This window comes from Eretmochelys imbricata, chromosome 13 (assembly GCF_965152235.1).
Source record: "Eretmochelys imbricata isolate rEreImb1 chromosome 13, rEreImb1.hap1, whole genome shotgun sequence".
Classification (NCBI taxonomy): Eukaryota; Metazoa; Chordata; order Testudines; family Cheloniidae; genus Eretmochelys; species Eretmochelys imbricata.
In genome coordinates, this window is record NC_135584.1 from 17,870,013 (window position 1) to 17,894,251 (window position 24,239).

The window sequence follows — 24,239 nt, forward strand, 5'->3', positions numbered from 1 at the left end:
TCCAAAATCGCAGTGCTAATTTAAGATGAGCCAAACCATTCATAGGCTAAGGCAAATCAGGGCTTCCAACTTCTCTCATGCCAGAGGTTAAGTTTCACACCTGGAAGTGGATTTGTGAAGTAATGTGTATACCTCCTTTATTGTAAGTCAGTGAAACTATCTGTAGATTTCAAATGGAACATCGAAGCGCTGGCGGTCAGGGCAGCATAGCCAAGGTCTTATAGAGCCCAATTCTGGAATTAAAATTTGCCAGATGGAAAGATACAAGAGGAGAGGGGAATGAAATGCCATTTACAGGTTTCTAAAGGGATGTTATGAACAGAAAGTGCAAGTAATATAAAGAGCAATACACTTAAGCTGAGAACAGCAACCCAGTACAATCCCTAAGAGATTTTGCCTAAGAGAGTAAAACCATCTTCAGGTGTTGGAAATTTTTAACTGGCTGAGTTCAAAAGCATTGAACCTCATCAGCTTCAATTACATTTTCAGTCAGAGAAGATATAGAACAAGACAGATGTTAAAATCAGTGGGAGTTACTCATAACCTGGGGGCTGAGTGGTAAATTGTACCCGTAGCATGTTGTTTTCTTTAACTTCATTAGGGGGATTCTGGTTTTTGTGATTCTCAGTCTAGGTCTGGGGTAGGCAACCTATGGCACGCATGCTGAAGGCGGCATGCGAGTTGATTTTCAGTAGCACTCACACTGCCTGGATCCTGGCCACCAGTCCGGGGGGTCTCTGCATTTTAATTTAATTTTAAATGAAGTTTCTTAAACATTTTAAAAACCTTATTTACTTTACATACAACAATAGTTTAGTTATATATTATAGACTTCTAGAAAGAGACCTTCTAAAAACGTTAAAATGTATTTCTGGCACACAAAGCCTTAAATTAGAGTGAATAAATGAAGACTCAGCACACCACTTCTGAAAGGTTGCCAACCCCTGGTATCTCACTTATTTAAAACGAGCTGATATGTGGATGGATTAGTAAGTGAATTGTTAAGGGTTATTATCTAATAGTTAGAGAATGAGGTTCTGCATTCTTTTCCTTGTTCTGCCTCTGACTTACTATATGACCTTGGCCAAGTCACTAAGGACAAAAGTTTCAAACTTGGGGGACTAAAGTTTGGCACTGAATAAAAATGGCCTGATTTTCAGAGATGTTGAGCAATCAAATCTCCTTTTGAAGTCCATGGCAGGCTCTCTGCACGACTTAAAATCAGGCTACATTTATTTAGGTAGGTAACTATAGATTATATGCTTAAATTCAGTCATTCAAGTTTGAAAATGTTGGTCTCTGTGCCTCAGTTTCCCCACCTGTCAACTATGGATAGCAATATTTCCCTATCTCACAGGGGTTAGTGAGGCTCAATCTGCAATCCTCCAACAAAAAGTGCAGTAGAAATGCAAAGTCTTCGGAAGTAAGTGTTTTCTTGGTATCCCCTATCACTTCATGTTACTGTTGTTGGATAGAGATTCTTTTATTAGTTGTGGACAGTCATAGGGTCTCTAAATGTAACTGACAAATGATTTGGTGACCTGGGGAAAGGAAAAAAAAACTTTGTGTAAATCTTCTGAACATTAATAATTCTAGTAGCTTGCAAACCAAGGAGTAGTCGAAGTTATCAATCCACACCTGTGAACTTCAATGTTTAGTGTAGACAGCACCACCAGCAAGAGGTGGCACTATATCTGTATCTTACTGTTAAGTTGTTGTCTTGTATGTTGTTGATCTCACCTGTGGTGTTGGCAGGACATTCAGTTCTGTCTGTGTGTATTGGTGTTGATACTTGCAGTGTCCCCAGAAATCTCTGTGATTATCAGTGAGTATTACAAGAGCCAACCCTCCCTGCATCCTGAACTGTTAAAGACCTTTCAAATGACCTAAAGCTTTGTGTGGTATTTATGTTTCATTTGCAGATGGCCAGCCTCCAGGTTGGAAGAAAGATCTACTCCATTAATGAAGACCTGGTATTCCTGCGTCCATTTCAAGAAGTGGAGGCCATCTTAAACCAATCTTTCTGCTCTCGGAGGCCACTTAGACTTCTGGTGGCCACCAAGTCTAAAGAGTAAGTGCCCAGAGGAACAGACATAGAGGGTTATCCGGAGACATTAACTTTTTTTACTACCTGTGGTTAAGGTAACTACATAAACATGTTACCCATCAGAAGTTGCAGTTCAATACGCTGTTAAAAGAGGTAGAAGTTGTGAATCATGCTTGTTAGTGATCCTTACATCTCTTAAAGCAGCTGTGAATTATCCTTTGTGCATCAGAGTTAACTTTTGGCCCTCATGTGCACAAATGAAATTGAGTTACAAGGAGTATAACTTTGTCAGCAGCAGAAAGCTGCTCAGCAGTAGGTCTTTGCTTAAGAGAAAGCACCTCAGTCTACGGTATCACTCTGCTTGTTGTTGGACTGGTCTTTCCATCTGAGTTCATACAATTTTGTGCTCCATAATGAGAGCGTAGGCTGCTGGTCTTTCTCCCTAGTCCAGAAAGGATTGACACCACACCCAGACTCTTGGGTCAGGCCCTTCTTATCAGGGCCTCAACTTTATTTCTTCTACACAAAAGACTAGTAACTCAAATTTCTTCCCGCGCAATCCAGGGTCTTCTGCAGGAGCTCTCTCTTCTCTGCAGATTCCCCTCTATATCCAGCTGTCTGAGAATCATCCACAACATGTGCCCTTTCCCCTCGTGACCCAAGGGCTTCCTGCCAAAGCCCCCTCTGCTCTTGGCAGCTCTTTTTCAATCCTCCTGCAAGCGATTTGCCTAGGAGTCAAGGGCCTGCCACAGGAGCAAATCCAATTCCTGCAGCTCTGCCCCTAGGGTTCCCTGCAGGAACCTTCCTACTCCCTGCAGGTTTGCAGCTCAGCTGAGGTACTTGCTGGTTGTATAATTAGCTGACTCCTAGCTAATCAATCTCAGCTAAGAGATAGCTAATAAGTCACTGCTGGGCCCCAACTCCCCTTAAAGCGTCAGATACCCTGTGAAAGAGGGCCCATAGTAAATCAGGGTCCCATGTATTATTGGATTACATAGCCACAGACTTTGCCATGTAATCTACCCCTTGAGGTGGAATTATGGTCCAGAGTCTAAGCTTTTATTTAAAACAATTGGCCAGAACCTCAGCTGATGTAAATCAGAACAGCTGCATTGAAGTCATCCTGGAAATGGAATTTAATATAAAAATAAACAACATGGAGGTTTCTGTACTGATTGTATCATTCATTTTCAAGCTAAATACATTAAACACACCAATTTTTAATTAGCAAGACATAATTTTTATCTCCCAGACCAAATTGCTACAGAACCCAGGCTGGATGTTGGTCCAGCCCAATTAGTTGTGGGGTACATATTGATAACGCCATCTGTGTTTGTTTCTGGGGTATACAACCTGCAACTTCATTTTGAGCAACAGGGACGTGAGCCAACAAAACCTGTTAGTATCTGGCTCCTAGGAAAACCTCAGCAGAATTCATTTCTTTGAATTGAGAATAATAGGGGTTATGTCCTGTGTGCTCCCCCTGCACACTATACTTAGCTGTAGCCTTCGTTAGACCTGGGTTTTGAGTCTGTCTCCATGCAGGGGGCTGACCCACCATATGTTCAGCTTTCCTGCGCTTTGCATTCAGACATGTGCAGCAGCTGTCTTTAGTTTTTAATTTGCATAGACTGTGATGATGTTCCAGAAAGAAACACAATCTGCAAAACTACTTAGTGACAGTCACTTCTGTGCTCACGAGAGCTTAACTACTATGTGGTTTAGTGTTTGTTTCTTCTTCACTTTTACTGTCGCTTTAATAAATGGCATGTCCATACGGAGAGTTAATGAACAGCAAGCTGGGAAGTAAATCTACAGTGCTGTAGCACACCATGCATTAATTGACCATGTGGGCCCTACTACTGCACACTAAAAGTTCCATAGTGCACTTTGACCTACTGCTGTTTGAAACAGTTAGCGATGAGCATGCGAGGATGCTGTAGGTTTACATTCCAGCTTGCCATGCACTGGCTCTCCGTATGGACCAGCCCAACAAGAAACACAGACTAGAGTGGGTTATATTGTATTCCATTCAGGTCCTATGAAGCACACGCTCCTAGAATTAGCCTAATCAGTTGCAAAATAACGTTGTCCTGCATATGAGGATTAGATGGTTCATCACAGGCCTCATTATTGCATACGGTACATATTACCACAAGGCCATTGATTCAAATCCAGTTCAGGGTCAAAAGTTGTTACCATCAGAGACTGTTTGGTGGCCTCCTATGTGAGTGTGGTGGGTCTCAATCCAGTTCCAAGAGCACAGATGTCCACAGCATAAAATCTATCCCCTCCGTTGGCATTAACTGCGACCTCTGTTGTCAAGTGACTGGGCTTGCCAGCTAATCTATCCCCTCAGCTCTAGAGAAGGTTCCTTCTAAGTCGGGCAGCATGGAGGAAGCTTGCACTGGTGCTGCCTAGACTGCACAAGTTCTATGGGTACTGGGAAGACATCTTCATTCTCCAGGGTTGTCAGTCCGGCCATAACCCACATTAAAATAAAATAAAGGTCAAATTATCATCTGACAGAAGGACAGCTGAGGTGGTAAAATAAGTTACTGCTATGTGACAAGAGCTACTGCATGGTGTTAACTCATCTCTTATTAAACTTTTAGGGTATATTTAAAGCTGTTTGCAAACAGTCTAGGAATTTTATTGAGCCCCAAACACACAGAGGTATGATCTTACACAAGAACTGATAGCAGTACACATGGGTCTAGCAGTCTAATTTGACATGCTGCTTTCTTTCTTTCATGTTTTCTGCAGAATTATAAAAATACCAGATTGTCACGAAGCTCTTTGCTTCCAGATACGGGGAACAGCGCCACCCTATGTCCGTGCTGTGGGCAGAGGTAAGCAAGGGGTGTGTGATGTAGCTATGGCGTGAAATATTGAAATATAGACAGCCAGGTACATCCCTCTGACAGAACAAGAGCCACATTATATTGTCCCAAGGTCCTAAAAAAACTCTGTGGAAGTCTCTAAGTTCCACAATCACAGAGCAGGACCCCTTGTGCTAGGTGCTATACAAATACAGAGCAAAAAGAGAGTGCCCTTCCCAAAGAGTTTGCAATCTGAATTCAGTATAAGTATTGCTTCACTATTAAAGCTGGGTGTTGGGTGACTGTTCCCACCTACAGGAAGCAAATAGTGACTTGGCTCAATGCCAGGAGAAATGTGTTGTTAGACTTGGAAGGGATGTTGAGGAAGCATCATCACTTGAGCCATTGCAGGCTGGATAAAGCACTTGAGAATGTTCAATAGGAATCACTCTGATGCTTTCAGGTGGATGGATCATCTTTTCAATGTTCATGAACTTTGCAATGCATTATATCAGATTTGGGGACTGCTTTTCCTTCACACCAGTTTGTACTGCTGTAACTCCATTGGCTTTAATGGAGTTATGCCTAATTTACACTAGAATGAGTTAGAGGAGAATTGGGTCCTTCGGTTCTTTTAAAAGGAGAAAGCATAAGGCGTGACACAGAGATATTCATTAGTGCTGTGACTGCAATGTGACATACTCCTGGGAGAATTCTGTGCCACTGCGCATGCGCAGAATTTATGTCCCTCACAGATTTCTTTGCCTCCACACAGAAAAATGACTTTCTGACAGGGAAGCAAAGGGAAGCCACAGGAGTGGTCATGCGACCCTCCCCAGCAGTATATTTTGGAGGCCCAGAGCAGCCAGCAGAGAGGTAAATCACTGTGGGGCAGGAGGCAGGACTGGAGAAGATCTGGCTGGTGGCTGCTAACCAGCTCCAGGCTCAACTGCTAGTCCCGGCTGGGCTGGGGAGGATGGGACTTCCTCTTCCCTTGCACGGCATCCAGGGCTGGGTCAGACCCACCCCCAGATTTCTCCCTTGGCTGAGGGAAGCTCTGCAAACTCCCCCTTCCCACTGCCCCCCAGCTTCCTGCACCCATCGCTCCTCAGCTGCAGGAGGAGGGATCCCTGTACAGGGAGCTGCTCCTCCATCGAGGTACACAGCAGCCAGTGGCCTGTGCCTCCACATTTATCTGACCAATAAAATTTGCAGAATTTTGCAGAATTTTAATTTTTTGGCACAGAATGCCTTCAGGAGTAAATGTCAAATGAGCCACAAATGAAGCATTGCTCCTACCTTTATCTTTGGCAGTTACAAAGGGTAAGACCTTTAAACTGTATATGGCTTCCTTCCTTCAGTAGGATTGTGTGTATGTACAAATATATAATGTCAGTATTTAGAAACAATGCAAAGACTTATCATCCCATATACAGGCAACAATACCCTACTTCAAAGCACCTTTTCATTACATACCTTCAAACAAGCACAAAATATAATTTTTAAGACAAAGTACAAATGCATTTCCTTAATGTGCTAGCTAGCATTTCTGAAGCCTTTACTAGAAAAGGGACTAATTACACTGACTAAAATTGTTTGTATCTTAGATAATTGAGCTTAAAAAGTAATTATGACTTTAATGTAGGCTCATAGGGGCTAAATTCTGATCTGAATTTCATTCATGTAAATCTACTCAAATTGGTTGAATTACTCTGGATTTACTCTGGTGTAACTGACATTAGAATGCTGTTCCTAGACTCTGGCAAATTGCCTAATGGGGAAATATTCAGCTTCTTTCAATTAACACGTGACAGTCTGCAAACTGTATAGTTATGCAAATTTAAACAACATCTTAGCCAATTAAGTCTAGAAAGAAAAGATCGTCAAAGATTCCCAAAAGATAAGTTTCCCCCCTTAAGAATTTCATTAGGTTTCTGCTGTGACTGTATCCAGGTTTATATAAGAACGGCCATACTGAGTCAAACAAATTGTCCATCTAGCCCAGTATCCTCTCTTCTGACAGTGGCCAATGCCAGATGCTTCAGAGGGAATGAACAGATCTGGGCAATTATCAAGCGATCCATCCCCTCTCGTCCAGACCTGGCTTCTGGCAGCTGAAGGTTCGGGACACCCTGACCATCTTAGCTAATAGCCATTGATGGACCATGAACTTGTCTAATTCTTTTTTGAACCCAGTTATAGTTTTGGCCTTCTCAACATCCCCTGACAATGAGTTTCACAGGTTGACTGTGCGTTGTGTAAAGAGGTACTTCCTTTTGTTTGTTTTAAATGTGCTGGCTATTAATTTCATTGGGTAACCTCTAGTTTTTGTGTTATATGAAGGGGTAAACCCTAAATTCATATTGATTTAAAAGTGGTCCTTAAATAAAAAGACATTTGTCTTTCAGTCAAAAAGACAAGGACTCTACATTGTTAAATGGTCCGGATTCCCCTCCCTCACTTAACTAGGACATTTTCCAAAGGTCACTGAAGTGAATAGCAGATTTTCCATTGGTTTCTAAGAATTTTGAATCAGTAAATCAGGATTAACTCCACTGAGGCCAGAGGCAAATCATACCTTATATGTCCACATGTGTGAGTTAGAGGGAGCTACCTGTAGCTGATCTGAATTTTCTGTAATTTTGTAATGAATTACTTTAGACAATGATCCAAAGTGCATCGATAACATGAAACAATTGTTACATACTTGCTGCCTGCCTATAATTTTTATTATGAAAACCTTGTTTGATAGCTAAAACCACTAACTTGCAGTGATAAGTGAGGGAGCGGGTTAAAATAAACGTTTAAAATGACTTGTGGAATTCTTATAATTTGCAAAATAAGATTGAAAGTCCCAGTTTCAGTACAGTTGATAAAATATTGTGTTTGACAGAAAATCTGCATAAAGTAACCAACCGTTCATGCATTGTAACATCAATATTTTCTTTGTACTAATTCATTGCTTTATTATGGATTCTGTTTTCACTGTAGAACATTGAAAATTGGGAAACAGGCTTGTCAAAACAGGGACTCTATGGGTAGGTCTACACTGCAATTAAACACCCGCGACTGACCCGGATCAGCTGACTCGGACTGTTTAATTGTGGTGTGGACATTCAGGCTTGGGCTGGAGCCTGGCCTCTGGGACCCTCACCCCTTGCAGGTATTTAATTGCTGCATAGACATACCCTACAAGTCTTAACATATATTCTGTGAATCACTGTGTTTTAGGCAGACACAAAGGGCCTGAATCTCTTCTTTCAACAGTGTATATCAGAAATCACTCCAGTGAAATCTGTAGGACTTTTCCAGGGTATAACACTCCAGTCTAGCCCTTTGATGTATACTCTGTGCCCTCTAGAATGAAGCTAGACACTCTGGACTCAATGTGTAAATGAGGGCAGGGGACCTATTTTTCTGTTCTCTTGATCCTGGGCCAACCAGTGCTTGATAAGTTTATGAATAGTATTAGATGATGTAGGTGCCTGTGATAGCAGGGGACTGGACTCAATGACTCAGTAGGTCCCTTCCAGTCCTAAATTCTTAGTATTCACATATGCATGTGCACTGGAATAACTGACTAGGCAAAGTGCAAAGTACTAGAGAATCAGACAGACACACAGCAACTTACCAGAGTGTAATTTACAACCTCATCTTGCACATCACCTACCATGTAATAATGTGTGCACTGAGGGCCCAAAGGAAAGGCTCTGTTTGAAGGTTATATACATTTGCCTCACATGACAAAGCTCTTCCAGAGCTCTTTCACCAAACCCAGCAAAACCACAAGATAGCTCCCAAACATCCTGACTCCCCACACATCTTAGCCAGAAATGCTTTTCACTCCCTCTGTTCTCTTAATCTTCTCCATAGCTGGGCTGCTGAGCTGTTTGAACTCCCCTCTGGTCTGTCTTTGTTTCAGGCTCCAAGGCTGCGGCTGTGGGACTCCACTCAGGGCAGTGCATTTTGAAAGTTAATGGGAATAATATGATGAATGAAAATTACACAGAAGTTCTGGAGCACTTCACAGCATACAGGAACAGGCAGCAGGAATTGCTGGTAAGTACACAGATGTGAGGCCTGGATGGAACTTAACATAACGTTTTGAGAGGGAAAAATAATATAATAGTCTTATACACACGTGCTCCTTAAAAAGTGTGTTTTAACTTATCTGCCTGCTGCCATGGGACCCTACTGTCATTAATGGAGGTGCTTGGGGTGAAACCCTGAATAGAATTTACCCCTTAGTTGTAAAATGTGTATGAATCACAAGTATTCCAGTCCATAGACTTCTAAAGATTGCTTCCCAGCTAATAGCAGAGGTAGGTTTGTGCTACCAAAATTTAAACCCAGATTCATATTTCATACACCTAAATTTCAGGGGGGATCGGACCTGGATTCTACTCCAGTCCACTTTGGAGATAGGGATGAGCTGCAAAATTCACGTATACATCCAGGTTTATACTCCAAACTACACCCCTTCTTCAGAGTGTTCAGGTGTTTGTATCTAAGTTATTAATTCTTAGGTTATGGTTGCAACAAGGTTCCAGTTGCCAGTAGACTAAACTCAGCTCTCACATACATGACACAGAACCCCTGACTAGAGGACAAAAACTTTTCACAGCCATCATCAAAAGGCTTAAAATCCATGCGAGAAGAGTGTGTGAAATCCAGGTGTATCCCTGATGAAGTTGAGGCAGCTCTTCATAGTGTTCCTGTTCTTTTGAAAGGGATTGTACCAGTGGGTGTACCGAACACACGAAGACGCTGAAGAGGATAGAGCTCAGCAGCCAACATTTAACTCGTACCTGAACGGCAGCCATCTTGAGTCAAGCGAAGGACAGCTCTCAGTGGAAGGAAGTGCAGAACTGGATCCCCTTTATAAAAGCCAACAGGAAGCAGGTAAAGGAAAGCCCACCCAATTTCATGAAGGAAGGAAATGTAGGCAGGCAAGCCAGACACTTTCTGATTACTCGGGAGAAAAGGGGTGATGGAACTGTGAAATGTAATTATTGCTGTAGAAAATCTCTCATTCTAGCAAAATGTGCAACAAGCTGCAGCTTCCCAGGTGAAATATTATCATGCTCCAGTTTATTTGGGAGGAACATGAAATTGGGATGTAACATGGAGATCTTGCTGTTGTGGCTCTCAACAGAGAGGAATGTCCCCTGCTCTGAACAGAAGAGACAGCATTAATTAATTGTGGAGTTTTAGAGCCTGTTTCTTGCTGGCGCCTTTGGGAATCTCTATAAGTACGAAAGTCACAAAGCTAGGTAGGCAGAAAACCCTCCGCTTTTCAGTACATCTACTTAGTATTCTCTCTTGCATGCCATGCCCTACAGTCAATGACTGGGGCCCCACATGCTGAGAGAGTATGTACTAATAGGAGTTGTATAGTTGGTAGCTGTGACGTCAAGCCACAACCCAGCATAATTACACGGTGTCTGAATTTTGGGTCAAGATGCATCACATTGGAAAACACGTTTCATGAAGTGAGCCCCACCCCTGTGCCTTGTGTAGCTCAACTTCTTTGGATAGTTCTCCTAGCTCTTGCTCAGTAGAAAGCAGGGACTGATTCACTCTTGGAATATGGGATACTCAACAAGCCCTGTAAGGGGTCGGGTCTCAACTATAGTAAGGGACCGTGGGATATGGTTTACTGGCCTCCATAGGGTGAGCTAAAGCTGAGAGATGAAAATGAAAGGCTAAAATGACAGGAGAAAGGAGGTTCTTCCTCTGAGACATCTGGCCCCCATTTGGCATTTTGGCCATGTGGCTCCCATTGTGGGCATTAGATTATGACTAAAACAAATATGGTATTTATACTTAACAGAAAATTTAATCCAAATGTAACAGAGCCCTGGACATGATTCTTTGGCATGGTACAATCTAACCTTTAGGGGCAGATTCTGATAGCCCCATTCACATTGAGCAGCCATCTACGCCATATTGGCTTCAGAGGTACTCCTGACATGCATACAGTGAAGGATGTACACAAAGCATTTGCAAGACTAGGGCTTAAGCAAGACTCAGGCCCACCATGTTTATCTCTTCCACATATTGTCTGTGTTTCTTAGCCGGCTATGCCAAATGAAACCAGATTGCAATATCCCCCGTCTTACCCCTCCAGGACAATTGCTCATTATTAAAGTTTCTGGAGTGAGCACTTCTGGTAGCTGTGTGGTATCATCTCCCACAAAGGAAGGGCTGGGTGATGGCGGCAGCAGCAGGGGGAGGGAGAAGTGTTCCCTGGAGCTGTGTGGATGACATGGCTGCAAACTAAAGGTCTGCAAATAACTCGAGCTAGAATAATGTCATTTTTTTGTAATTCAAGTGACTTTGATATTCCGGACCAAATTTTCAGAGGGTGTGCAAATTGTGTCAGCAACATTTCTGGGCACATCACTTTCTACAGGCAACCCTCCCCTTAGTCTAAGTATAAGTAAAAAGACTGACTTACTTCATATTAAGATACTGATAGAGAAAATTAATTGATGTGGGAGGACATTCCCAAAGAACACTCCAAGGGGTATGCAAGTTGAATCCAGACTCACTGGACCCCTATTAACAATAGATCTGGGATCACGTGTACAGCAATGCAAGTTGCATGCAGACCCTAATGCACCAGGGGATCTGAAGCCAAACACTGTATCTCCTAAACAGGGGTGTGTGTAAGGGGGAGCAAGCAGGGGCATGCCCCCCCGCCCCAATAATTGTTGCAGGCACAGAACTTCTCCAGCTCCAGGGCTGCAGAAGCAGGGAGATTGAGCTACTGCTGGGGCTGGGTGGGGAGGGGGGACAGCGAGTTCCTCCTGGGACTGGGTTGGTAGGGGGGCAGCAAGCTCCTCCCCGGGGGTGGGAGGGCAGTGAGCTCCGGCTGTATGGGGGATGGGGGAGCAAGCTCCTCCCAGGGAGGGGGGGCTGTGAGTTCCTCCTGGGGCCAGGGAGAGAGGGGAGGCAGCAAGCTCTGGCTGGGTGGAGGGGGGGCAGCGAGCTCCTCTTGGGGGTGAAAGGGGGGCAGCAAGCTCCGGCCTGGGAGGAAGGGAGGAAGTGACCTCCTCCTGGGGCTAGGTGGGGAGGGGGGGCAGCAAGCTCCTCCCAGGACTGGGAGGGGAGGGAGGGTAGCAAGCTCCTCCCGGGGCCAGTGGGGAGCGGGGAGAGAGATCTTCTGTGCCCCCCCACAGAAGGGGTCAAATTTAAATTCCTGCGCATGCCCCTGCTCCTAAAAAGTAGGGGCTGGTCGAGAAAAAACCAAGGATAGGTCACTGCAAGACGCACTGCAGCACCTCTGGACTGCCTCTGCTGGTGAAGTTCGTGCTGAGTGGCATTGACAGCTGCCTTGGAGAGGAGGTGGTGATAGCACGGACTGCCCTTCCCTGGGACGACTCTCCCTCTGGCACAGCTGCATGTGAAGTGCACTCACCAGGGTGAACCTGCAGCACTAACTGCAATTTGGAGTACAGTGGTGACAGGGCTTCAAGGGAAGTCAGTTAGGAACAGTAAACTGCTTCGTGTTTCATCAAGGACATTGAGAGCTAATGTAATTTACCTCCCATTTGAGAGTCCCTGCCAGGTACCATGATCTGTGCCATAAATGTATGCTGGGCATACGTGTCTCCTGAGCGTGTGTGTGCACGTGCACACCTGCGTTTGTGCGTGTGTGTGTTTCTGAGTGTTGGTTCCCTAACGGCTTGCCTTTGGTTCTAGTCTCTCCATTGATCATGAGCGAAGACATGCATCTCATTAGCTTGACTGTGGACAATGTCCATCTGGAACACGCGGTGGTGTATGAATACGTCAGCACTGCTGGGATCAAGTGTTATGTCTTGGAGAAAACCGTAGAGCCAAAGGGTTGTTTCAATCTGACTGCAAAGGTACCCGCCACCATACATTGCCAGCTTCCTTCCCAATCACAATAAGGGAAACCAATGAGCCAGGCTTACCCGCTTTGTCTGTTTGGTGACACGGCATGTTATGCTATTGGCCCTGCCTGGAGCTTAGGCTAGTTCATTAGAATGCACCAGTATAGAGTAACTAACCCCTGTTTGGTACAGGCAAGTTGCACTGACTCTCCCTTCATTTCAACTCTTGAGGACTTGAGTCAAGACACTCTTGCAGGAGGGTCCTCAGCTGGGAAACTCTCCCAGTGAAACTCTCCCATTTTTGTCTGTCCACTAGAGCAGGAGTTTGCTGCTTCTCAGGGCAAATGTGAAGTTCATCCTTTCAGGGAAACATTTGCTGCCCCTTGGGGTAAGACTATGGAGGTTTTCCCCATCAGATGCGTTGGGTTGGTTGATATGAAGCATGGGTTTAATTGCTGCCTAGTGTGGGCAGGAATGATTGGTATTATGTTTTGGTGTGCACTACAATGGACAAATAATAAATGTCTGCATCAAGTAACAATAACATTATTGGCGTGTCCATGCTGGGACAAAGCAGAAATAACAAGACAGAGCAAATGTGCCAGAGACTGAACATTCCCTGTGGCAAAATGACTGTTTTGAGCACATCCAATATATTTTAAAAACTTCTGGCTGAAGTTTTGAAGTGTTGAGATTAGGCATGACAATGATTCAGAAGGGCTAATTAGGGAAGAAAGAGGGCTGGATGTGTGCTGAATGCCACTTTCCTGAAACGTGCCAAAATGTGGGGTGTATACTGCAGTGGAAGGATATTGCAGTATTCCTGGCTCTCAGCCCTTTACCATTGGAATTTTGTTTCGTTTTGCAGATTTTAGAAGCCTTTGCTGCAGATGACAGTCACTTTGTGAAGAACTGCAAGAAGCTCATCTCCCAAAGCAGAGCTGTGGAGACCATGCCAGAGTATGATTTCCGGCAAACCTGTGACACTAAGCTGGAGAGCATCTGCAAAAGGCTCACCAACTACCACAAGGTGCAGCGTTATTAGATCTCAGTGCTGTATCTAGACAGTCCTATACTGTCAAAATAGTGGGGTCTGAGTATTCTTTGCTGTGTTTTCTCCATTAATTGCTTTAGAGAGAAGTGTTCTACTGATCTGAGCACAGAACTAGAAGTTATGTAGATTGCAAGCTCTGTGGGATAAGGACTTGTCTCTAGAGCATCTACACACTGTTGTCTCTATGGGCTGGAATGCATGCCTCTGCTGACAGATCCATCCTGCTCATCCAAATGAGGAGCCCAGCCCCGTTCCCCATCAATGACAAGAGCTGTCACATGTCTGTGTTGTGCACACAAGTTACTATGATTGCATGAGCACATTGTATACCTGTATGCACAAACTAAGTATGCTTTCGGTACAGTTATCTGACATGTTTGAAATCTGACCCTCAGAAGAACTTTTTAAACAATTCTCAAGGAAATTAAAATGTCATTTTTTCCAGTGATATTTTTGGAACAGTACCTTCCAGGATAGCAGAGATGAGATGGCTGTGGAAATGGGAGGCTGGCAGGGAAAAATAAGGATCTTCTGTGTTGCATCATCTTTTTTTGAAAATGAAATCTCACAAACTTGCTTTATCCCCCAGTTTGCAGATGAGCTCAAAATGAAGGTGAGCCCAGCCTTCAAACAAGCCACATCGGAGCCTCACCCCCTCAACAGCATGGATTTCTGCCCCACCAACTGCCACATTAACCTCATGGAGGTATCCTACCCCAAAAACACTACCTCAACAGGAAGGTCATTCAGCATTCGCATTGGACGGAAGCCATCTATAATTGGTCTTGATCCAGAACAAGGTGCTCATGTGTGCTTCAGTGGCATTATTTTAGTAAAAAGAGGAGTTGTATTTTCAGTGAGTTCAAGACAAATCCAAAGAAATGTTGCCTTGACAATATACTTTTTTTCTTCTTCTTAAAATGCTCATAATAAGATGGCAGGCAGTATGCAGTTACTGTAAAATAACTCAATGCCTTGGGGACAGAGTATGGCCTCAAGTCAAACATCTTTAACAGCGAAGTAATGTGGCTTTCTCATCACACCTAAAATGCCCTGGGGTGTTTTTTCCACTTAGAAGAGTTGTCTTATTGAGTGGAAGAAAAAAGTGATGGGGCTAAGTGGTTCCATAATGTGAAGTTGTTGTATCATAATCGCAAGGGTGAGAAACCTCAAGTAGCCAATCAGATAGTAGTGCTCTTTCTTCTGAGCCATTACTAAACTAATCCCCCACATTGGCACGAGGCGGCTCTGTAATGTTGGAGGTGCTATCTTTCAGATATATGGCTACTACTTAAGATTTCCTTGCCAAGTAAATCCTTGTGCTGCAATGTTTCACTGTTGTACCTCTCACAATATACTTCTGAGTCATTCAGTATCCAACAAGATGAGTGTGCAAGAGGACTTGGGACAGCCCCATGGAAATCTGGACTATCCCAAATATTGAAGAATGGTTGGAGACCCTTTTCAAATTAGGCCAACGAGAGAAGCCCTGCCCACTTGTACTTTTTAAAGACCCCACGGCACTTTTCATGAGAGTAGGAGGGGATAATCACAGTATCACAGTCATGTTCCAGCTCTGCTATGGATATTCTCCTTGCCACCATTTGTAAATGAAAATAATTATTCTTTACTTTTCCTGACAATGATAGTTATTTTCCCAGGGGTCAGTTTTCCCATCTGTAAAGCTGGGATAATACTGACCTAACAGGTTTGTTTCAATCTTAAATTGGTTAGCATTATAAAAATGCATCGAGCTCTTCAGATGGTCAGTGCTATGAATGGGCAATGTACTATTATTAGTTATATGAGTTACCATGATCATGAACTACAGTAATGGCAAAAAACGTAGTTTGCATGCCATGGAGAAGTCCTATGGAATAAATAGAAAGTTATATTTTTGCCACAATGTTTTAAAGAAGGTTCAAGATTCCTATAGGGAAGCGCACATTCTCTATTAAACACTGTAGGATTTTAGAGCAATTTCTGTAGACTAACCTATTTAAATTTCTGTATGAGCCTGTTGGTTTAATTCCTATTAAATTCCATAGAAACCTGCTCTAAGTATTGAGAGGTAATACATACAGTCACTAGAGCCATACTAACTACTTCCTTCAATGTTTAGTAGGTACTCTGAATCCAGTCTCATACACTCAGCATTGCATCACCACCATGGCTGCACCATCATGGAAGTGCCTAACCCCAGAAGATGGAGAACTCAACCCACATGAACAATATGAGGGTAGCTTTGGCCAGCAGAATGGGGGAACAAACCAGGAGGAAAGGGGACTCAGCTTTCTGCTGAAAGAAGAAGACCGGGAGATACAGGACTCGTACCTTCAACTTTTTAATAAACTAGATATTGCAGTGAAGGAAATGAAGCAATACGTCTTTCAGATAAATAAGTGAGTAAAGAGACCCCTGTGTGTGCGCTGCTGAGGGCACGTCCTAAATAAAGGGACACGCTATCTGAGAAAATGGAAATATGCAACCACAGAAATATATTCTGTGTCCATTAGCACAAATTATAATATGTTAGTATGTGTGTGCATACCCCCGCCCCCCGCACTGCACCACGGCCTTTTGCTGGATGGAGGCGGCCGGACTTGCTCAAATGGAGATCCATCTACCTATATGTCATTTCCACTTACATAATGAGCTAGTGTAGCTGCTCTTTGCACTCTCTGGCTTGAAGTCTATGTTAGAACTAAAGGTTGTCCATTCTGGTTCTGATTCCTATTATTTGTTAAGCTCCAAGAGTGGGCTAAGTTCTGTACAAGACACAGACACTGGGAAAATTCCTGCCCCGAAGAGTTTGTCTATAAGACTGACATAAAAATACACTGGGAGGCCCAGATGAGGGAGCTATTTTAGATCGGAAGTCAGTAGTCAAAAGGGATTTGAATAAGGAGGGCCTGGCAGACTAGGACTGAGAGTTCATTCCATGGAGAGGGGAAGCAAGGGAGAAGGTACAGAAATTGTAACAGGAGAAGAAAGGAACAATGAGGCTGACATTGTTAGTGGAATGAAGAGGGAAGGTGGGATATGGCAGGAGTTGGATCAATTACAAAGGCCACTGCTTATGCCCCGTGTGTGCATTTAACTCGTGACCGTGGTGGTTGTGTGTGTGGGTCAGGCCATAGACTGTTATGATACATGCCCTACTTGGGTTGTGGGGGATAATGTTTTCTTATTCTAAGATGAACAGCAGAAGGGGCTCAGTCTTCCCCTTCTGTCCTTCTTTTTCTGGCTTTAACCATGGGAGTCAGCTTAATAGGTCAAGTAAAAAGGACTCTTTATAAATGTGATTGCAGTTTGGCAGACTCAGCACGCAGGAAAATCTGCAAGGCTTTGGGCCAGTCTCAGCAGGATGAGATCTCCTGAAAGAGTTAGCACATACTGACTAGAATTCTTCCTCCACTGGCCAATAAAAGGCAAATTTATGATGTATACTCTGTGGTTTTTGGAGTGCCAGTTAGTGTCTAGAGGAAAAATCCAGCAGGAAAAAGGATGCAAACGTGGGGACATTTCTTCACTCTTGATGGAAGTGAGACTATTTGTGCAGAATAATTTATTTTAGCAAATAATTACACTTTAAAATGTGCCTAAGAGTCTCACAGTATTTTGCAGAAAATCGGGTGGATGACTATTCCTACCATACTGCCACAGTTCTGTGTTGCTGTCTTTTTTTATTACAAACACTGTATTAATGGGAAGGGGATCGTCTAGACCTGCACAAAACTCTCATAACCAAAACTCACCTGGTTTTGAGAGTTCTTGCAGGGCATGTTTGATTAGGTTTTTGAACCTGGGTTGATACTTTTGTACAAGCTATCTGAAAGTCAGTGCTTTTAACCTTAAACTAGTCAGAACTTGGCAGTTTTAGCCAAGTTTCATGTTGCACTTTAGGTTCTGAATGAATGCAAAATTCACCTATTGTGAGTTCACATGAACTAAAACCAAAAAAAATTTGCATGCGAATCAAACTGAGTGAGTTTCAGGTAGCTCCCGTCTACATATAGCTGAAGTAATAGAAATGTTGCTTTTGTTTTCAAGTGTACTTGAGTTCAGATCACAGTAGTGAATGCATAACTCACAAGATTACTCACCAGTCACTGAGAGCAATGTGTTTTACCTTTCTAGGCTTTTGTCCACCATAACAGAACCCACTGGCACATGTGAACATCTGTCCAGTGAGGAGACATCCCCACCTTCCTTGGGGGCTGAAGAGAGTGACACTGACAAAGCTGAGCATGGTGGGAGTAAGAAGGTTTGTTTCAAAGTTTCTGAGGAGGACCAGGAAGACTCAGGACATGACACAATGAGTTTCAGAGACTCCTACAGGTGTGTTCAAAGATATACATGGCTCTCCATTCTGGTCGGCAGTGTACTTTGAGGCTATTTAATCTTAATATTACAGTGCTGGATGGTAGTTAGAGAGATTAATAATCAGAAAGACAAGTAACTGATACATAGAATAATGCTGTTGAAATTCATAATACTAATGAATTAGTACCTAGTACCATATTAGTACTAATATGTGGTAGTTATACATTATGCTTACACTTTAAAAGTGCCATACAAACTGTAGCATATATCCTGAAATCCTTACTGCTTACTTAGCAAAACTGTCCTTGAAGTAACTTCAATTTTTATTATTGAGTAAATGCTTCAGTGTTCCCCCCATTACCTAATTAATGGGCCTATAGGTCTGGACACTTAGGACTTGATTCCATTCCCACAGAAGCCTGTGGCAAGACTCCCATCAGCATCAGGGAATATAAGAATGGGCCCCAGTTCCTGCTCATATGGTATGCATTTAAGTGTATCCAGTACAGGATTCACAACGTCTCATCCATTTGACATGGCTCACATGTCACACAGGCTACCACAGGATCCATTTACTGCAGGGTCAAAAGATCAGATAGTCATCTAAGGTCAGAGAGAAGGCTGTTCTCCAATGAAGTGCGGCAACTGCAGGAGGGAATTCTCCAGGGTTTCAGGAGGTGTAGCCCATTGCTTTAAGACCTACTCAGCAGCTTCTGTATCTGATCCTGATGGTTTAGTGCCTCATGTGTACAAACACATTGTCCACAGAAAATGCAGACTAATTAGGGTTTGGGAGTGATTATGCCGATGGTTGTATCTTGGTTCCAGTCTGAGGTTTCTAGGCTAAACAATGTTAATGTAGCACCAGTTGTCAGGAGAGCTCACCAGCAGGATTGTAATGATGCTGTATTGTTCTTTGTGATTTTAGGTCTTAAGCAGAACAGTTTCTAGACAATACATTGAATGATAAGGAAGCAAAGGAAAAGCATGTACCGGACTGTAATTCCTGATATTAATATGGGTGTGATGATTTGCTACAAGGATAACCACTCTTAGTATAGTTACGCACTGTGGGCTGATTAACCACCATGGGATTTCCCCTGGTAAACACAGACGTCCAGATTTATCCCTGGTGTATCTCCAGTCATGTTTGTAGAATTACACCAGGAATGGTTCTGGTCCCAAGAGTGTTTCTATTCTTGGGAAAGTTATAAGACCAGTATAGCATTTAAAGTGGAATGGTATTGGAATATTCCCCATCAAATTACTCCATTTAGGATCCTCCAATAATGCTAATTTTTACCTGCCTCAGGTTCCCAAATACCCTGGGGTTCACTCTACGTTTATCATCTATTAAGACAAAGCAATAAGACCTACTATGGGCACCAGAAGATCTTGCAGGGGTCCTCACTTCAAGCAAATATTAAAGTAGTGTGTTTCTCATGGACTTTCAGCAGGTGCAAGGGCTCCCATATGACTTCTTGCAGGAAGTCCTGTGAAGCCTCTGGCCAGCTCTTGGGAGTCCCCTTTCAGGTTTTCAGAGTAGAATGAAGAGAGACAGGGTTTTTCTCAGGTGTTAGCACTCTGAACCAGCTTCTGGTCTGAGGTGCACAGCCCAGCATAATTACCAGTGCCACAGTGAGTGCCCCTAGAGAGAGACAGCAATGCCCACTACTGCTAGGATTTTTAAAGGTGCCTAAAGAAATTAGGCACCCAACTCCCTTAGGTCCTTTGAAAATTCCAGTCCATGTGTTTTGGGATTAGAACCCAGCTGTGCAGCTCAAAGTTAGAACTAGGTTCTCTGGGGCATATTTCTCTTAGGAAATAAACAGCATTATTTTCAAGTCAGTGCTTTATTTTGTAATCAGTTATACATTATTAAGCTCAAGTTATCTCACTGCTCTTATTATCACACAGATAAGCATAGCAAACACTCCTTCCCCCATCCCCCACTCACAACCCCTCCAATCCAAGGCTTTTAGAAAATTTACTTATCTTGGAACATCAAAAAGTTTAATGTGACTTTTCCCCTCCTATACCATATAACTGTGAGCCACAGAAGCTCGACAGAGTTTGTAGGCTGCTTGATCTTATAATCGATGCTATTGTAAGAGGATTTTTCCATTCAAGTCTGTGAACAATTTTCCCAGAAGCCTAAAACATTGAGAAGCAGAAATGGACATCCCGCCTTTTTTTAAAAAAATGGGTCTTTGAAACCACAAACCCAAATATTTGCTCAGGTGTCTCAAAATCTTGTTTTTGAGACAAGATTGACTTGCTGCTTCTCCTGGAATATTTGCTGCTGAAGGAAATCTCACACACTCCACAAGAGCCGTCTTTCTTGGAAGAGTACGTTTTTAAAGGCAGGACTTCAGAAGAGAGTAAACAAGTTGCCTTTTTCATCTTCTAATGGAGAAGAATGTGCATGTTATAGGCCTGCTCTAGTACAGAGCAGTCTTGTCAAAGAGAGTTATAAAAATCAGAATAATTCAGTCTAATCACGCATCACTGAAGCTTGTGCAGTATGGACCTTTTCTCCTTGTTGCTAATTACATTGATGCAAATGAGGTATAAAATGCTACTCTGTCAGAATGGTAGCATGTTATCTTCATTGTGCACTGATGTAAGTGGCTACACAAGATGCAGAACAGTGAAAAATCAGAAGCCTTGCTTTCAACTGTTTAACCTTTTGGCATCTGCTTATGTGCTAGGTTGGGATAAACTCTCGGAGGTCGTGATTTGACCATGGGTGACCCCAAATGAGAGTTAGCACGTTTGGTTGTTCCTGGGCCTGAAGGATGAAAAGGTCCAGATTCTGATCTCTGTTACACCAGCTGTCAGTGAAGACAATAGTTATTCCAGATTTAAACCAGTGTATCTGAACAGAGCATCCAGCCTACAAAAACTGTATTTGCAATTGTAGCTTTTTTGCATTAGATGATGCTGGCATCTGGAATTCTTCATAACAGTCCATATGATCTCTTCTTGCTCTGTGTGGTAAGGCATGTAGATGGCTTTTAGATAGGCTCAGTGTGTCCACTGCATTATTGGCCATGGAAATGTGGCTTGATAGAGCTTTGCATGAGTCTGATAGCAGCAATGACTACTGAACACTAAACGGTACTAAGAAACAGCCCTGAACTGGGTAGTGTTCATGCTAATTTATGTGAAAGCCTCAACGTATTTTAGAATCTACAAAGTAAGGAAAAAAATAGGCCACAACAGTTGATTAGTTGATTAGAAGTGCTATTTCTTTTACTTTCTTGTTTTAAAACAGTGATAACATGAGCTGTAGAGTCTCATTCACAGGAATTAATATTTATTTCCTCTAACACTGGAGCTTTTTTACAAGTAGAAAAATGCATTTTCTTATTTTAAACCCTGGTCTAGGTACCAAGTAGGGTGACTTTGGTGGGTTCAAACTTGTTCCTAGTAGACATTTGCCCACCCCAATATGAAAACCTGCTTATGTGCTTTGAAGGTCTTCTAATGAAATGCAAAGAATTGTCTCTTTTAATAGGAAGCCCATTTCTGAATCCTGTTTTACTTACACAGATTCAACAATTGAGCCTAATCTATTATGAGTAACACAGTGAGATCAAAGATAGAGTCTCCGTGGGGCTGTGACTTGCTTTAGAATTTTACACATAAATGTAAAATAGGAAAGATTATTCTGTCTTATCTTTATGAAATAGAGGCAAACAATTAGGTACATGTAACAGATATGATAGTTACTCAAGGGGGAATCAAATCTATTTTGATAGTTTTTGATCCAGAAAATGGATACTGAGGAGCTACAAAAATGAGCAAATTACAGATAAGAATATGCCTTGTTTGCATTAACCACGCTCCTTTTTCATTGACTGTTGGGAGAACTAATTCAGAAGTGGTGTTTCTCCCAAAGGGTTTGTACTTCAGTTCAACAGTACTGGTTATCTCCCTTTAAACTTTTTCAGAAAGAGGAGAAAACAGACCTGACTGATAATAGCTCTTACAAGGGCAAACAAAACCCAGTTCAGGGAAATAGGACTCTGTAGGTCCTTTTTATTAATGAGGGAAATTACTTTCATTCTTACAATAGCAAAGTTCAGAGCCCTTCTGGTTTAGGTTTACATTTTTTAAAATCAGTGCTGGTAAGTTTCCAAAGCTAAGGTTTGAAAAATTCTAAGCCAAGGCTAGATAAAAACAGTGAACTGGATTCTCCAGTCCATCCAGTTCTCTTTGCACCATGAGTATGGGGCAGTGAACTTGAAGCAGGAGGAGACTTGTGCTGGAGAATTCCCCCTGTGTACAGGAATCTTTTCTGGGGTAAAGCTGCTTGAAGTGACTCTCCTGCTTCTTTGCCAGCTCTGAAGAGAGGCATGGCAGGGGCGGGAGGGGAGGGAGTGTGGTAAGGGAAGAGAAGGGAGTGGGCATGACAGTGCAAGGCTCCACTGTGCTCAATTCTCCACTGGCGTAAGGTCCTTAAGGTTCCCTTCCCTTTCAGCTCTGCCCCTGCAACTTTGTAACGTATGCTGGAGTTAGATGGCTGAGAATACATGACCAGGCCCCTGTGCTTGGGCTCAGTGGAGAATCAAGCCCACAGAGTTTAATTTTGTATTGGTAACCCTCTCTGGGTGTTCCAGGAGCATCTTTAATGAACTCTCTGTGCCCTGATAGTGATGAGACACTCACTGGGAAATCAGCGTTCATCCTTTATAAGAGACTTGCTCACAATCATGCTTCAATAGTCCCGAGAACTGAAGGATGTCCTCTTAGGGTACGTCTACACTGCAATTAGAACCCACGGCTGGCCAGAGCCAGCTGACTTGAGCTTGCAGGGCTTGGGCTAAGGGGCTGTTTAATTGTGGTGTAGACCAAGCTCTGGGGCCCTCTCACCTCGCAGCATCCTAGAGCCCCAGCTCCTGCCAGAACATCTACCCTGCAATTAAACAGCCCCCTAGCCCGAGTCAGCTTTTAATTGCAGTGTAGACATACATTTACTAGCCAAATCAGGAGGCCTCACTTAGTATTATTCAGTCCCTACTCAAGTCAGCTCACATGAATGAATAAGGACATCTCCCTGAGGGACTGTAGGGTTGAATATAAACCGAGTAATAACTGAGTCAAGGCCCCGGATAAGGAAAAATATTCAACATCTTCCTTTCTTCTCCTTCCAGTGAGTGTAACAGTAACCGGGACTCCGTGCTCTCCTACACCAGTGTACGGAGTAACAGCTCTTACCTGGGCAGCGATGAGATGGGATCAGGTGAGTGAGTGCCTGGCTATCAACCAGGCGTAATAAAAGAGGCTCTCCAACATCAGATGGCACAGCAGGCTAAACATCTACAGCTTTGCTGGTTGTTATTACCAGGGTGTTTAGCTGCAAAGGCGGTTCATTCAAAGGAACACAGACCAAACTAGTCACATGATAATTAAAGAGTTAGAGGTCGGCTCTTTCCTCGGTGGACCATTGTACTCTTGGTGTGTGGAGGAGAAATTAGGCCAGATTAGAGTCCTTTGTTGCTGATTTGCTTACAGAGGGTATTTGCGTAGTCTGAAAAATATTTTGATCTGTGGACTGGGGAAGGAGAGTTCGCAAGCCACTCAATTTGTCTTCATTGATCTCTTCAAGGTGATTATATTGCAATAATATTCTTCATTGTGAAAATCACAGTCACAGTGCTTTTTTGGCTGTGCCGTAACCACATCACAAGATGTGAGAGACCCAGATTGATTAGATGGTTTATAAAAAAAAAAAATTAATCTTTCCTTTATTAGGTGATGAACTTCCCAATGACATGAGGATTCCTTCGGACAAACAAGACAAACTCCATGGCTGTCTTGAGCATCTTTTTAACCAGGTACAAGACATTAGCACAGTTACATGAAGCAGCGTACGCTACATCACAGAACAAGATGTCAGAAATATCAGAGTCTGCGTTATTAAATCATATCTCAGTAGAGATCCAGCTAACAAGGTTTTGGAATAAGATGCGAGGAAGTCGATGTAAGATAGTTTGAGGAAACAGTTTTGTCTCCACCAACATTCAAGTCGCTCTGTGTGATTAGGACAAGGGTGACCTGCAGCTTTGGATTCATGACAAAGAGATTTGAAAACAGATGAGTGAAAACCAACAATGAGTGAA

General features: G+C 43.0%; 1 protein-coding gene across 2 annotated transcripts in view; it reads left to right on the top strand.

Moving 5' to 3' along the window:
• Positions 1-24,239, top strand: part of PREX1 (phosphatidylinositol-3,4,5-trisphosphate dependent Rac exchange factor 1) — a 220,968-nt gene that overhangs the window by 178,398 nt on the left and 18,331 nt on the right. For both annotated transcript variants that reach the window (XM_077832160.1, XM_077832161.1), the window contains exons 18-28: positions 1,923-2,071; positions 4,814-4,899; positions 8,792-8,928; positions 9,600-9,771; positions 12,577-12,743; positions 13,600-13,761; positions 14,375-14,585; positions 15,908-16,187; positions 17,926-18,126; positions 23,271-23,359; positions 23,872-23,954. In XM_077832160.1, coding sequence (XP_077688286.1) covers positions 1,923-2,071; positions 4,814-4,899; positions 8,792-8,928; positions 9,600-9,771; positions 12,577-12,743; positions 13,600-13,761; positions 14,375-14,585; positions 15,908-16,187; positions 17,926-18,126; positions 23,271-23,359; positions 23,872-23,954 — 1,737 coding nt within the window. The remainder of the gene's footprint in view (positions 1-1,922; positions 2,072-4,813; positions 4,900-8,791; positions 8,929-9,599; positions 9,772-12,576; positions 12,744-13,599; positions 13,762-14,374; positions 14,586-15,907; positions 16,188-17,925; positions 18,127-23,270; positions 23,360-23,871; positions 23,955-24,239) is intronic.